This window comes from Trichomycterus rosablanca, chromosome 22 (assembly GCF_030014385.1).
Source record: "Trichomycterus rosablanca isolate fTriRos1 chromosome 22, fTriRos1.hap1, whole genome shotgun sequence".
Lineage (NCBI taxonomy): Eukaryota > Metazoa > Chordata > Actinopteri > Siluriformes > Trichomycteridae > Trichomycterus > Trichomycterus rosablanca.
In genome coordinates, this window is record NC_086009.1 from 5,913,027 (window position 1) to 5,928,298 (window position 15,272).

The 15,272-nt window shown below is 41.2% G+C and overlaps 1 protein-coding gene across 1 annotated transcript; it reads right to left on the reverse strand.

The window, feature by feature from the left end:
• Positions 1-169: 169 nt before the first annotated feature.
• Positions 170-12,895, reverse strand: cdr2l (cerebellar degeneration-related protein 2-like). Its single transcript, XM_062984710.1, has 5 exons — positions 12,406-12,895; positions 4,415-4,527; positions 3,310-3,458; positions 2,774-2,938; positions 170-2,419 (listed from the first exon to the last, which is right to left on the reverse strand). The coding sequence occupies exons 1-5, from the start codon at positions 12,482-12,484 to the stop codon at positions 1,528-1,530; spliced, it is 1,398 nt and encodes a 465-aa protein (XP_062840780.1). The 5' UTR covers positions 12,485-12,895; the 3' UTR covers positions 170-1,527.
• Positions 12,896-15,272: the final 2,377 nt, after the last annotated feature.

Genomic DNA, 15,272 nt, shown 5'->3' on the forward strand with positions numbered 1-15,272 from the left:
ACCTATATATATTTTTTTATGCTGAAGCGTGGACACACAACAATAGCATGTTTCTACTGTCCTTATGTCCATCTGAAATGAGCTCAGGCCCAGAATACCAGAGAACTCTGTTCTGTTTCTGTACTGACGATGTATGACTTCTTCCCCCCCCCCCCCCCCAAAAGTACTCCTTAGCCCAAGTGCCTATAGAAGTCACTATAACATCAAAAGCCTTGAAGCTCACACACATTCTACAGTGGTTTTCAGCTTTGCTTGCTTGCTACAGACTATGATTTCTCTAAATTTTCTAAACCTTTTCACAATATTGTGTATGGTGGAAGGTAAAACACCTACGATTTGCAATCTTACATTGAGAAACGTTCTTGTTGAATCGACCTGACAATTCTCTCATGAAGTCAATTCGCTCATTTTCTAGTCCTGACTTGTCAGTTATGTTTGTTTTCTCTCATTCTGAATTAGAAGCAGTTCAGTCTTGATATCTGACATGTCACTTCACCACCACCTGACTCGTCAGATGTACACTAAGACAATATGATACATTGCTTATTAAATAGATAGTAGAGCCTTGTGATTTTTGTGGAGAACATAGACGGTATTACAAAAAGATTTGATATAACACATACAATGTGGAATTTAAAGTTTAGTTTGATGACATTTGTTACATTTCTTTTAAGAAACTAGTCTAAAGAGAATCCAGCAGTGTTCTGTCTTACTGAACTTTAAAGGAACGACAACTACAAGGGTTCTTCAAAAGGTTTCTGCACAAATTTCAAAAAACAATTGATGTACCATATTTTTAATATATAAGCTCTCTCAGACACGACCAATTACTACTCCTCCCTCACGCCCTCACCGTTTCCAACCAAAATATGAAAGTGCGGAAACTTTTTGAAGATCCCTCGTAGAATCCCTCGTAGAACCTTATATCTGTAAATCTGTGTTTCGTCACCAGGTACTTTAATTATCCTGGGTTGCTTGGTTAGTGTCATTGACTTGAATGTATTTTTCTGTTGTCTTGGCACATTGCATTCAGCTAGTTTGTTCCAGGACAAATATTTGGAAGTTAAAAGCTCTCTATAAAGTATGCAAAATTGACAAAAGCGGTCTTTCAGAGTTTATGCCTTATGCCAAACCCTTTCAGACAAATACAATAAGCCTTATTAACTGTTTAAGTAGATTTACGTAGGCGTATTGTTACTATATAAACACCACCCTTGAGTGAGGTATTAGCCATCTTTTTAATACAGGTAATCTGCTAGTTAATTATTCTAGTTAAACAGTAAATAGCATCCTTAAATAACATTTCAGTAACTCCCATGATGCAACTAACCAAAGATGGACCATCAATCAAGCCCTGGCTTGTTCAACCTGGCCCACAAAACCCAATACTCTAGCTATTAGCTATATGCTAGCATGATGCCTTTTCATATGCTAGCTTACTAAATCTGGCCCTTAAACAATTAAGACTAGTGTCTTAATTAGAGTAGAATGAAAGACCTCATTCCTCTTGAGCCAGAAAGGCAAGAGTCACTTCTCCTTTTTGCCCCTTTTCCTTCCTTTGGTGGAATTGATGTCGGTTTTGGTCTTCTGCAGTCGTGAGAAGATCTCTTTGAACAGGGCCTTGTACTCGGGCGTGTTCTGGCTCAGCCGCTTGTCCACGGCCTCCACCTGACGGCTGATTCCCTCCATGGCCTCGGGCGTGGAGGGCGTCTGCGGTGACGTCCCTGGCTGCGCCACGGCTTCAGCAGCACGGCATTCTTTCATGGACGGGTCTCTGGAGACGGGTCGTGAGGTCTGCACCTCGGCGTGCCTCAAACTCTCTTCGTGGCGCCGACACTTGCCTAGCAGCTCTTCGTACCTCTCGAGCAGAGCGTGGTACTGCTCGTCCACCTCACGCAAGATGGACATGCCACGTTTGCGTACTCCGTTGGCATGCAGCGCGTAGCTGCCCTTTCGTCTGCCCGAGGCGTCCACCGCCGAGATGACGTCCAGCGCGGTGTCACTGCAGCTCTTGCGCACTGGCGGCTCGCCGGCGCTGTCCTGAGCGGCACCTTCGACACCCTCAATGGTGTCTGTCTCGGGGGCGCTGTTGAGCAACGTCTGCTCCAGGCCGTCCTCAGCAACCAAAAGGGAGGCACGAGATTTGCGCATCTGCTGCAACTCTTGAAGTTCTGCTTCAAGCTCATGAACACGCTGCTGGCATCCTTCTGCACCCATCAGCCTCTGCTCCAGCTGCTCAAACTCCTGCAGCACGGCAGTGCATTCACGCTCGGCGTTCTCCCGCCGTCCACGCTCGGCCGATACAGCCGCACGCAGAGATGCCACCAGGGCGCGCAGGTGCTCGTTCTCCTCGTCTACAGGCCTCCGTTCCTGTAGGTCACCGCTGCCTGGGTCTGACACCATGAATCTGTCTTCATACCTAAGGGTTAAGATGAACAGTGTGTGTGTGTGTGTGTGTGTGTGTAGGATTTAAAATGCAGGAAAGCTTGATGGCACAATAAAACATAGCTGGATTTGGTAATACATTGGTAATTCATTTAAACATAAACAATGACATACATGTAAACAGCAGTATAACTAAACATTACAGCGGTAAAACACACTAGCACACCAGAGCTGACATCACAACTTGTTGGTTTGAATCAAGTTCTGTTACCAGCAGGATGGGCGCCTACACGAACAACTATTGGCCAAACCAGCTAAAATTGTCTTGATATTAAATTAAATTGACAAATGAGTGGCTGAAATTGAGTGATAAGCAATGATGTAGTACCTGGGTGCTGTGCAGAGCTCCTTAAGGCAAGGGAACGAGTGCACAGTTTTCCGTCTCTCTTTTTTCTCTCGGCGAACTCTAAGCTCCTCGAGCGTTCGCAGTTCCTCCACACGAGCGGTCAGTGTGTCCACCTGACCCTGCAGCATCTCCATGGTGTTCGTCAACCTGCAAGAACACATTTTAACTATTCAGTGACTGCTTAAACTTCAGGATAGTCTGGTATGTTAGATCCTCTGCTAGACCAGACTGATTTCTTCTCATATCTTACTTAATGTACCTGTCTGCAGTTGCCATAAGTCCATGGGCATAGATTTATATACATTAATAAAGACATAAAAAAGTGTTGCCAAAATTTTGCCATCTATATTTATGATAATTTAACGATTAAAGAAAGATGCCATTTAAAATTATAATTTTAGGCCCTTTATAACAAAAAATAAATAAAACAAATAAAACTCATAGTTGGCTGTTACTGTGTGTTTGGCTTTGTAGGAAGCATTCTGTCCCTGTAACTCCCATGGTTCTACAAGACTCACCTGTCTATTTTTTGTTGGGAGGCTTTGCTCTCCAACACCAGCTTCTCATTGGTGATTTCCAGCTCTCTAGCCGTCACGTCCAACTGCTCGTAGACTTTCGCGTGCTGCTCGTTCATTTCCCGAAGCATCTCCACCTGCTTGGACAAGTACTGGAAAAAAACAAGGTATAAGCACAATACCGTTCTACTAATGACCAGATTTAAAAACTAACAAAGTTAAACTAATAGACTTAAATACTATTAGAAGAAAATGCTAGCTACCTGGCTAGAAATTGGGGGTGTTTGGTGTACCGTTTTGTACACCATGTTAGCAGTTTGAAAAGGATTATTTTTGTTGTATATGATCATCATTATAGGGCAGTCATAGTCTAGTAAGCTTTATGCTGGTGGCACAGTGGCTAAGTGGGTAGCACTGTCACCTCACAGCAAGAAGGTCCTGGGTTTGATCCCTAGGTGGGGCTCCGGTTTCCTCCCACAGTCCAAAGACGTGCAAGTGAGGTGACTTGGAGATACAAAATTGTCCATAACTGTGTTTGATATAACCTTGTGACCTGATGAACCTTGTGTAATGAGTAACTACCGTTCCTGCCATGAATGTAACCAAAGTGTAAAACATGACGTTATCCTAATAAACAAACAAGTAAGCTTTAAGCTCTTACAGGAGAAAATCATTACTAGTTTCATATCTTGTCAGGCCACTGTGATCATTAAACCATGCTATAGTTTAGTTGCTGTAAAAATTCCCAGTATGCATGACAAAAATTACAACACAACAGAGAACTAACGAGAAAAAAACCTTAATTCATCCTCCAGACAGAGCACTCTGTTCTTGGCTGTCTAATACAGTCTTTGTGCAGAAATAATAAACAGATCTGGCAACATCTCAGGCGACCAGCAGGCTCCTCCAACACCCACATACAAACTGTCTTATTTACCACCAGACTTCAACTTCCATCTCCTGGCATCATGCCAAGAGTTCTCTATGTGACAGCTGGGGGCGACAGATACGTGATCTCCACATCACAGACGTTCAGAAGACACGTCAGTTCAGAGACTGTCCCAAATGATGCAATGTCATGTGAAAAAAGGATGAGGGGCGGGGGTACCTCGATCTCCTGCACCTGCTCCTCATTGGTAATGTACATCTGCTGCAGCGAGTCCTCCAGCTCCTTATTACGCTCCAGCAGGGTCTTTCCCAGCTCGGCTGCCAAATGCAGGTCTGAATGAGCAAACAAAGACAGACAGCATGAATAGGGATAAAACAGACAGATTGGGATCGATGTGAAATCGATGTGATTCATCTACATTTAAAATCTTTCACTGAAAAGTTGAAAACCCTGAAAACTAAAAAGAGCAGTCAGATAATTTAGTGTTGTGTATTGTAATTGTTTATTTAAACAAATCATGAGCACAATAAACACAAAATATCAGGCTCCACAACCACACATTTTAAACACACATTAGACTGAGCCACAAACATGATACTGGGCAAAGTTAGGAATGTCCCTTGAAGCCATTTCTAATCAACTTTAGGTCTTAAGATCATCTGTAAAAAAAAAAAAAAAACAACTGTTTCTTAATATAAAGTACAAGGAACAATAGTCTCTTTTCCAAGGTTGGAAAGCAAGACACCAGCTATCACCTTATGCTGAAAAGACATTTACAAAAATTAGCAACATGAGCATGGTTATGTGGGCTTGACATCACCATGAGTTAAGAGGCTGCCATGCAAGATAGTGCCAATGACGTCAAGTTTGCTTAACAGTGGACAGTGTCTGAATATTTCTGATCTTTGTTTGAAGAAACAAAGCAGTACATATGAAGATCTTTGCCAGTTCTTTCTGTTCTCCCAAGTTCCAGTCTTTTAATCATATACTGTTAATAATAGGGATGCACCGATCCAACTTTTTCAGTTCCGATACCGATCCGATACATATACTTTGCATATCGGCCGATACCGATCCGATACCATTGTTGAATTAATAAACCGTATACTTTATTATGTGGGAAAGGCATCAGGACTGACTTAAACATTACTACGTTTGCAAAACAAAATATAATTAACACAGATATAAATTTACTGAACTGCAATTTATTTGTCAATAAAATAATAAACAGGCATCTTAATATTTCAGTGTTACTTTCACTCAATGAGTGAGCATCCGACGCTGCCTTGGTGACCAAAGCAATCCCAGCATTCATTGCGGGTCGGATGCGCTTTTCTTACAGAAAAATAAACATGGCTTGACGGGGCGGAGAAACGAATGGAGTTATTATCAAACGTAAATAAAATATTACTGATTTTTAACTTGTATAAACTTGTACCGAGTGTTTTTATTTGCAAGTTCGAGCTTGTCAGGAAATGTAACGGTTATCGGTACATGAAGGGAAATGCTATATTGACGTTAGCGTTAGCGCTGTGCTACCTCAGTTCATTGGTTTTAATGGCAAGATGCTAAATCCTAAACCCGATGGAATCGCTATGTAACGCGTTCGAATAACCTGATTTATGAGTTGATGACTTATTAGAATCCTCTCTACTGAGGCAGCCGCTTATGTAGACAGTAAGACAGCAAGGCAGCTCCTTAGGTTTTCGAACACACCCATAATGTGGGGACCAGTGATAGCTCAGTGGTTAAGGTACTGGACTAGTAAACAGAAGGTTGCCGGTTCAAGCCCCGCCACCACCAAGTTGCCACTGTTGGGTCCCTGAGCAAGGCCCTTAACCCTCAATTGCTCATTGTGTAAGTCGCTTTGGATAAAATGTAAATGTAAATAATGTAGCTGCTGACAATGAGAAAAACAGTAGTAGCTTAAATAACTTATCCGTAAACTTATCCGTAAATATTTAGTGCAAACAGTAATTCAAAATAAAATATAGCAGCTAAACCTGAGTAATAAACATGTTGCCATCGAACTTGTTGGCATAGCAAGCAAGTGAAATACCTCCATGCAGCTGACTCTTTGGCTCGCTCCATCTTGCTGTTTTTGTTTGTGTTATACGCCATACGTCAGCAGCGCGTCCTGTATGGGCTTAGCATGCGTCGCAAACGAATTAAAGTGAATGTATATCGGCCCCATGGATCGGTCTAATTATCCGATATCCGATCCATCTCATTTTGGTAATATCGGGACCGATATCCGATCTTAATATCGGATCGGTGCATCCCTAGTTAATAATTGGCCCAAGTAGGTAAAAGCTGTCCACCAGTGTGAAATAATGTAAGCAGAAAAATATAGACATAGCATGGTGTCAACAGTTGGTCACTTGAATCGTTAAACAATATATGTATCTTGTTTGGAAGCTGGGGTCAGAGCGCAGGGTCAGCCATTGTACGAAGCCCCTGGAGCAGAGAGAGTTAAGGGCCTTGCTCAAGGGCCCAACAGTGGCTGCATGGCAGAGCTGGAATTTGAACTCTCAACCTTTCAGTTGACAGCCCAAAGCCCTACCTACTCGGCTACCACTGCCCAATTTAAAATGATTTCAGGACTGTTTCTTGTTTCTATAACAGAAGTGCACTGACGCCACAGTCGATCGGCTTATCCCAGTTCATTTACCTGTGTCTGTGTGAAATAGAAATGTGTGTGCATAGGTGAGTATTTATTGTCATTAAGTGGAAAACATGTGGTTCTAGTACCATTTTCTGTACTGTAACATGGAACCATAATTAATAAGATCGTTATAAACAGATATTAAACAGATATGAATGCAACAATCCATCATAAAATCGACTGCATCAGCAAGAATGCAAACATACTGTAATACGGCCCCGTAGAGCTACATCACCCTAATCACACACAGCATCATGACTCATTATACAGATGTTTATGAACAGAACATGTAAATGTCAATGTGTTTAAATTAAACCAGCCTGGCCGCAAAATATGACGATGTATGAAGCGAGAGATTTTATCTCACTCATGACGGAAAACTCTACTCCCTTCCCCCTCCTTCCATACAAGTCAGTGACACAGCTCTTTTGTTCTGCCATTTCTGAAATTCCTTACAGACGAGGAAAATGAAAAGACAAACTGCTGAGACTGAAGCAGGGAACGAGCACTAAGGGAATTGACTCTATAGAAATGCTAATCTGGCAAACCCTGTCATTTAAACAGCATGATTTGATTTTTAAAGTATGCTTAGGCCATATTCTGATTACTGGCAATCCAAGCAAGACACATGAATTTGAATACAGTAATACTGTTATTTAGTGCATGTATATCCCATTATCAGATTTGTAATGGATTTCTACAACTGCACATGTCTTTATATGGCAGTACCCTGGACATTCAACTTCGGAACTATCTGTGCCATGGCTAATGTGCTATTGTTTGTACCTGTAAGTAGAAAGAGTTCATTCAAGAAGGGGCTGTGATGGCATTCTCCTTAAGACACTGGGAATACCTCGTCATTTACATTATTGGCATTTAGCAGACGCCTTTATCCAAAGCAACTTACATTTATAACGAAGCCTGTAGTAGCTGGTGAACGTGCCCCGGGTTCCCAGCGAAACAGGTCTTACAGAGCTCAGAAAACAAGGCCATAAGTAGTGGGTCACCAATTAGGGCTGATCACCCGCAGCTGTGGGGATGATTATTTAAGCCAGCATCACACAGTGGCGGGTGTCGCACCTTTTGTTTGTTTCCTGTTGCCGGTGGTAGCTCGCCCACGCCGTTTTCATAGCCTTAGGTGGTAGCCCTGGTGGCATAAGGCCATTCGGGCATGTAGAAACCGCAAGGTTTGAGGTATTGAGGTTTTTCTTTCGTCTTCATTGAAATAGGGTGGTGCGACGCCGCGCAGTCTTCGAACTGCCTATTGTTGTTTCCTTAGCCATTAGCTTAGCGGGTGCGCACCGGACCACCGTGTGGCGCTGGTGCTACCTCGCTGCAGTATCTCATATTGAACATTGTATTTGGATTCGTTAACCGCTGGGTGGCGACTTTGTTAAGCGCTTGGCCGGTCTGCCACCAACCCCGGTTCGAATCCGCAAGTGGAGCTTCCTAACTGTGCTTGTCTCTTTTTCCCCTTTTTAGATCGGAGTGCCCCTGTCACCGCGACCGTAAGCCGTGCGCTCCGCATCACTTCCCCGCCAGCCTACCGCTGTGCTGGGATCAACGCTCAGCGGAGCTTGTAGCTTCCGCTGCTGATTTCAGTAGCGCTTTCTGCGCCCACGCGTAACTTCATTCCGTGCCTGGTTGGCGCGGTGTTTAAGTCCCCGGCTCTCACCCAAAAGACCGGGGTTCGTGTCCGCCTCCCTTTTAGTTTTCCTTATTGCTTTTTTTTGTCGGTTTCACCGGCAGCTTCCGTCGGAGGTTCCGATCGGTTTTTTTAGTTTGGGTTTTTGTTTTCCTGTTATATTTCTGTTCATTAAATAAAAATAAAGATCTTTAATTTTTATTATCTCTGCGTTTGAGTCCTCCTTTCTCCCACGTGACAACATTAGTTACAGTATACAGTCTGAACAATTGAGGGTTAAGGGCCTTGCTCAAGCAACCTGGCAGTGGTGGTGCTTGAAGCAGCAACCCTCTGATTACTAGTCCAGTACCTTACCAGTCCAGTATTTTTCTAGCATATAACAAAACTCTTTAAAAGATTTCTTTACAAACTGCATCAATAATCTGCACTAATTTTAGCTCTTCCCATACGGCCTGCTTTGGTATGCTTGGTCCCTGGCCAAAAAGGGTAACCAAATTTAGTATGGGTACTTAGGTACAGTACAGGTCATTTGGCTGTGGAAACAACTACTAAATGAGGGACCACAGTTTAAAACATACCATAGTCTAATGTGCAATAAAAAATGGACATGCGTCAACTGTATGCTAATATATCACAACACACCAAGCAAACGACTATGTAAAAAAGCTAAAACAGGGTGGTATTAAAAAAAAAAAAACAGAACAGTGATTTGAGAGACTACTTATAAACCTAACTCTAAGAAAACACTCAGACTGCTGAATCTAATGTAGTCTGTTTGGTTGTTATGCAATGTGCTGTGCTGTGCTGTTTAATGAAACCCAAAACCCTGAGCAGTAATGTACACAGCAGTGGGAAGAAAAATCTTTAAACATTTATCTTTTGAAAAAAAAAAAAAAAGTACAATTACAGCTGTGCTTAGACTGGAATGCACTTCCCAAGATGCACACTGTGTGGGAAATAAATACAGCAGTAAAACAGTTTGTAGATCCAAAGCATGTATAAACATTTTAAGGGACTGAAGTGCAGCACAGGGATTTAATGAATCTTCAAAAACATTAAACCAGATTATAAACAACCTTTATTATATCTAACCCATGTCACCAAGTATGAAACATTAGTTTTAAGTAACTGTTTAACTGTCTTCTACAATGGTTAAATTGTTTTGTTTTTCTTTTTCTGTTTTAATTTTCATCTATTACTTTATTCTGGTCAGGTTTGCAGCAGAGAAAAAATTATATTCAGTGCTAAATTGGGCAGTCTTGGATAAACACTGGATGAGAGCCACAATCAGCTCTTCTTATGAATGTTTACATCAACCACCAGGCTGAGGAGAGCTGCAAACAGCCCCCCTCCATCAGTCACCATCCGCTTCTTGACACCAGCCAGCAGTGGATTCAAAGTACTGCATACAAAGTTAGGTTATGCCCCATTTGAATCCTCCACCTCTCCTTACATTCTTGCAGTAGCAATAAGAAGAAATTTCAACATTCACTGCCTTAGACAAAGCCTCCTGTCTGTTGGGGGCCCGGACAGGCTGGTAGCACTGTTGAGATTTTAACTTCAGAGTATAGGGTCTCTTTTGGTGAGCTTTTCTTTAACAGAGGACTGCACATTATGGGTCAATGTGTCTGATCCGTCAATAAATTATTCGTAATTAAATAAAGAAATTCTTTCTGGACGTCTTTTTGAATGCAGCCTTATTCACATAGTTAAAATAAAGTGATTGTACAACTACTGATATTTACTTCATTTAGTCTTCTGGTGCAAGCAAGAAAATTTCTGTCCATTGTTCTTATCATCTTGAACAGTTCACAGGATTTTCTGAAGTGATAAAACTTCTATTTTAACTTCTTCACTGCTGCTGAGCCAAGAACTCTGTGTGCAAAGTTTCAAGTCACCCAAATGCCAAATGTTGAGATTTCCTTCCTGCACATTCCTCTACACTTTCACTAGATCAAACTCGTTTCAGATTCCTACTACATTATATTATCTGATTTTCCAAGCGCAAAGCATATTGGATTACTGCCTTCCTGAAGAAATCTGTTTTAATTACTTTGTCCATCATGTCATTACATGTCATTTTCATTTTATAAAGCAAAAAGCTGGTAAAACCAATTCTTTGGAGTGAACAAGTAACAGGTTTCTTTAGCCAGAATCTCATATTTCATTTTATATTTCAATCTCATATATCATCTTCAGCCAACCCAAGAAGCATATAAACGGATTGCTGCAATATATTTCTTATGCATTATATTCACTTATGCAGTGGGTAACAGTGGACTGACACCTCTAATAGTACTACAATGGGTGCGGTTTGTTCCACACTATATGCCAAATGTATGTGGACACCTGACCTTGAACTTGAAATATGCATTTATATTAAGCTGTGTAGCTGTAAACCCCTTTACAGCTTTAACAACTTTGCACCAAATGTTGAGTGTTTGTGGAAATGTTTGTGCCCATTCTATCAAAGGAGCGTTTGTAAGGTCAGACGCTGGTGTTGGCTTACAACTGACTTTCCAATTTATCCCAAAAGTGTTGCAGCTGAGGTCAGGGTATTGTGCAGGCCACTAGAGTTCATTCACATTAAACTCATTAGACCATGTCACCATGTCATGCTGGATCAGAAAGGCCACTTTGTCAAAGGGCAGTTGTAGCTCAGTGGTTAAGGTACTGGACTAGTAATCAGAAGGTTGCCAGTTCAAGCCCCAACAGTGGCAACTTTATCCAAATCAACTCACAATTGTGATTGAATACAATTAAGGGTTAAAGGCCTTGCTCAGAAGCCCAACACTGGCAGCTTGGCAGGGGTGGGGCTTAAACCAGCAATATTCTGATTACTAGTTCAGTACCTTAATCCCTGAGCTACCACTACTCCTGCATATTGTCTAAAACCCAGAGGCAAACTAGATTGTCTCCCAGCTCTGTTTTAGCCTCAAGTCTTACATCAGTAGGAAATGTCATTATATCATTCACAGTCTTACGCAAATGTTTGGACGCCCCAAATCAAATAGCATTTTTTGTTTACAATATTCTAAAGCAGTAGTTCTAAATGAGCCACAAGAGTGTTAAAAAGCTGGTCTTGTGGGCTGCACACATGGATTTATGTACAGAAATAATAGACCCAAAATAGATGAGCATGGGCCCGCACCTTCATGTGTCATAGTATAGTTTTAAAATTGTATTGCATGACATTCTATTTATTTGCTTTATGTAACCTATTAGAAAAAGAAACAAAACTATAATATATACCACACATTTGAAACATATCACATTTTATGTTTTGTTATTAATCCATATGTTCATGGATTTATTACTACGCGAATGAAAAATGTTAAATCACTAAACAAACCTTACATTTTGAATTTCACAGCAAATTGCATATTACACGGGCAGTAATGTACACAGCAGTGGGGAAAAAAATCTTTAAACATTTATCTTCTGGGGAAAAAGTAAAATTACAGCTGTGCTTGGACTGGAATGCACTTCCCAAAGGACATAGTATAGTATATATGTGTATAGTATAGTTTGTACAATTGTATTGCATGATATTCTGTTAATTTGCTTCATGTAACCTATTAGAAAAAAGAAACAAAACTATAATATATACCACAAATCACATTTTATGTTTTATTATTATTCCATATGTTGATGTCAGTTTTTGCAGCTGAATGGTAATTGTGCAATAAAAGGTGCACAAGTTTATTCACCCAATAACCAGCAAAAATTAGACCAGGGGTGTGCAAACTTTTGCGTAATACTGTCCGATCATCGGATGACATCATCTTGACAGACTGCAGGGCCATTGTTAGGGCCTTTATAATTGAGTACATGACTTCTACTTGACATTATCTTTACTGATAACCGTGTCATTCTGCAGTGTGTGGGTGTGATACTCACCTTGCTCCAGGTCTCTGTGATCGTACCACGACTCGTCATCCTCGGTCACAAACTCCTCCATCCTGTTAGCCCGGAGCATCAGCACTTCACCCAGCAGCGGTGAGGAGGAGGAGGAGGAGGAGGATTACCAAGAGGAGGATGAAGATGGATCTAAACGTGCAGAGTAAACTGGAACGCCTGGAACGATCAGCACAGCAGTAATGGTGCTACCGAGCAGCTCTGTATGCAAATATATGTCAAATTGGTGCAGCTGGTATCTACACTGGCATCCCTCCTCCTCCAGTCCCTCTGACCGCTTGTTTTCAGCAAAACCTGCAACCACCGAAATACTGTTGTGTTTAGAGAAGTGGCACCGTGTTTACAGCGGAGGATTGAAATGTCTCCAATGTGCTAAATGTCTGGAACATGTACAGTAGCTTGTTTAGTAAAATGCACCCCCTCCCACTGTGGTACTAACCACCGACATCACTCCAGTCCTCTTTGTCGACTTCCCGACATCCAGTTCGGCGAGCGCAGATGGTGAGCTGGCTGCCTCCGGTCCTAGTCGTTCTCTGGGTTGCCAGATTGGTGTCATTTAGGTATTAGTAAATGTACTGTACATGAACAGTTAACCGTCAACAAGCATTATTTGCATGTGTGCACGAAGTACAGTAATTCAGAAAGCATTATGAAACAATGGAAAAACAGTAACAAAAAACAATGAACGAAGACCAATAATAGTTACTGATAAATCTGTTGAAATGAGTAGGAAAGTATTTAGGGTACAAAGGAGCAAGGCATTGGGGATGAAGTGGTTACCTACTGGATCTCATACATCATTAATGGTTGTTATATATATTTTTTAAGTTAAAATGCATCTCAGTCACAACCTTTTCATACTAGCAAAAATATACTTGTTGCAAGTGTATGCACAATAATTTTATTCATTTATTATACTGCAGCCAAAAATAACACTATTTGTGTAGATAACTTAGCCTAGACAAACAGGCTAGTAGCTAGAGGTTAATTAGCTTAGCATAAATTAATCCTGCATAGAAACCAATAAAATATACTGGTGATTATTTGGCATCCTGCAGCTACTCTGGCTCTTTGTGGTTAATACTACTGTATTAATAAGTTAGAAACCGTTTGTCTTTATTTAAAATAGAAAATGTATGGGGGTTTTCTCTGCTGTTAAAATATTGATGGGTCTCAAGAATTAACATGAGTAGGATTCAAATGCTTCAATTTCCAGTCTATGAATCAATTTATCCAATCTGGCAACCCATGCTGCTGTTGACATCCTCCTTATTCTGCAACGAGAATTAAAGGAGCTTACTTGTTCATGAGGAACAATGGGGGACTGAAATATTAGAACAGAGAACCAAGGGAATGACCATGGACTCAGCTGAGCGTGAAGCTCTTTATTCAAAGATGATTCATAGGCAGGAGAAAACAAATTCATGTGTTTTGGATGTTATTTTAGTCCTGGAATAAGCTTTAAAAGTACCTATGGTTCTCATGATGCCATAAAGCAACTGTTCTCATTAGTTCTCATGCAACAGTATGCTTACTTTATGTTTATGCTTGCACCTACTCTCTAGACCTGGCTCTCTGTAAGGCTTTTTGTGACATTGCTGTAATAAAGGCTAAACAATAAATACAAATAACATTACAGACACGTATGCTGACTGGCAGACATTGATAATAATTTTAAAAGAATTTAAAGACCCAGAAACACAGTGCAAAGTGGGCCCTGGACAATAAGCCAGTCCATCCCAAGGCATCACTCACCCACTCACTCCCAGAAACAATATAAAATAGTAAATCCATCTAATGGCATGTTTTGCCACTTTTTTTTTACTTTATTGAAGAAGCTGTGTTGTGGTGGCACGGTGGTACAGCAGATGGTGTACATGCCACACAGTTCCGCGCTCCTGGGGAACTGGGTTTAAACCTCTGTTCACCTCATTTTAGTGTCTGCAAGGAGTTTAGCATGTTTCCCCCAGTCCACAAAGTAATATACAAAACTATTAATTCTTTATTCTATAGTAGAAGCCCCTTTGGCAGTAATTACATCTGCAAGTCTTCTTGGATATGTTGCTTTAGATACCATCAAATTAAATGCTAAGCATCTGTGAACTGCCATATTTAGGTCTTTCCACAAATAACTCTTGAGGTTTGGCACTCCAGTACATTCAGAGAGTTGCCCTAAAGCTACTCCAGTGTCATTGTCATGTTGAAAGGTAAACTGTTTCCATTCCAAATCTTTTTCCTTGCCTGAATCCAATCTGTCTGCAGAACCAACTCATTTCAAGGTTGTTCCATTCTATTCTGTTTTTGTTGTTCCTCTTCTATTTTAGGATTATTAAGGCCACTGTGGTCCTGCGAAATCTCAAAGCCTTAGATGCTGTTTCATATACTCTCCCAGACCTATGGCTTGGTCATTTTTCAAGGTTGTTCCAAGCCTCTTACTATTTCAGTATTATTGAGGCCACTGTGGTCCTGCGAAATCTCAAAGCCTTAGATGCTGTTTTATAACTTTCCCAGACCTACGTCTTGCCACAATTTGACTGCATAGACACACAGTTCAAATTTATATATATATATATAGGGGCAACACGCTTAGTGGGTAGCACTGTCACCTCACAGCACAAAAGCAGGGGGTTTGATCCCCAGGTGGGGCGGTCCGGGTCCTTTCTGTGTGTAGTTTGCATGTTCTCCCTGTGTCTGTGTGGGTTTCCTCTGGGTGCTCCGGTTTCCTCCCACAGGCCAAAGACCTGCAGGTCAGGTTAATTGGAGATACAAGATTGTCTATGACTGTGTTTGACATTAAACTTGTGAACTGATTATTCTTGTGTAACAAATAACTACCTGTTCTGTCATGA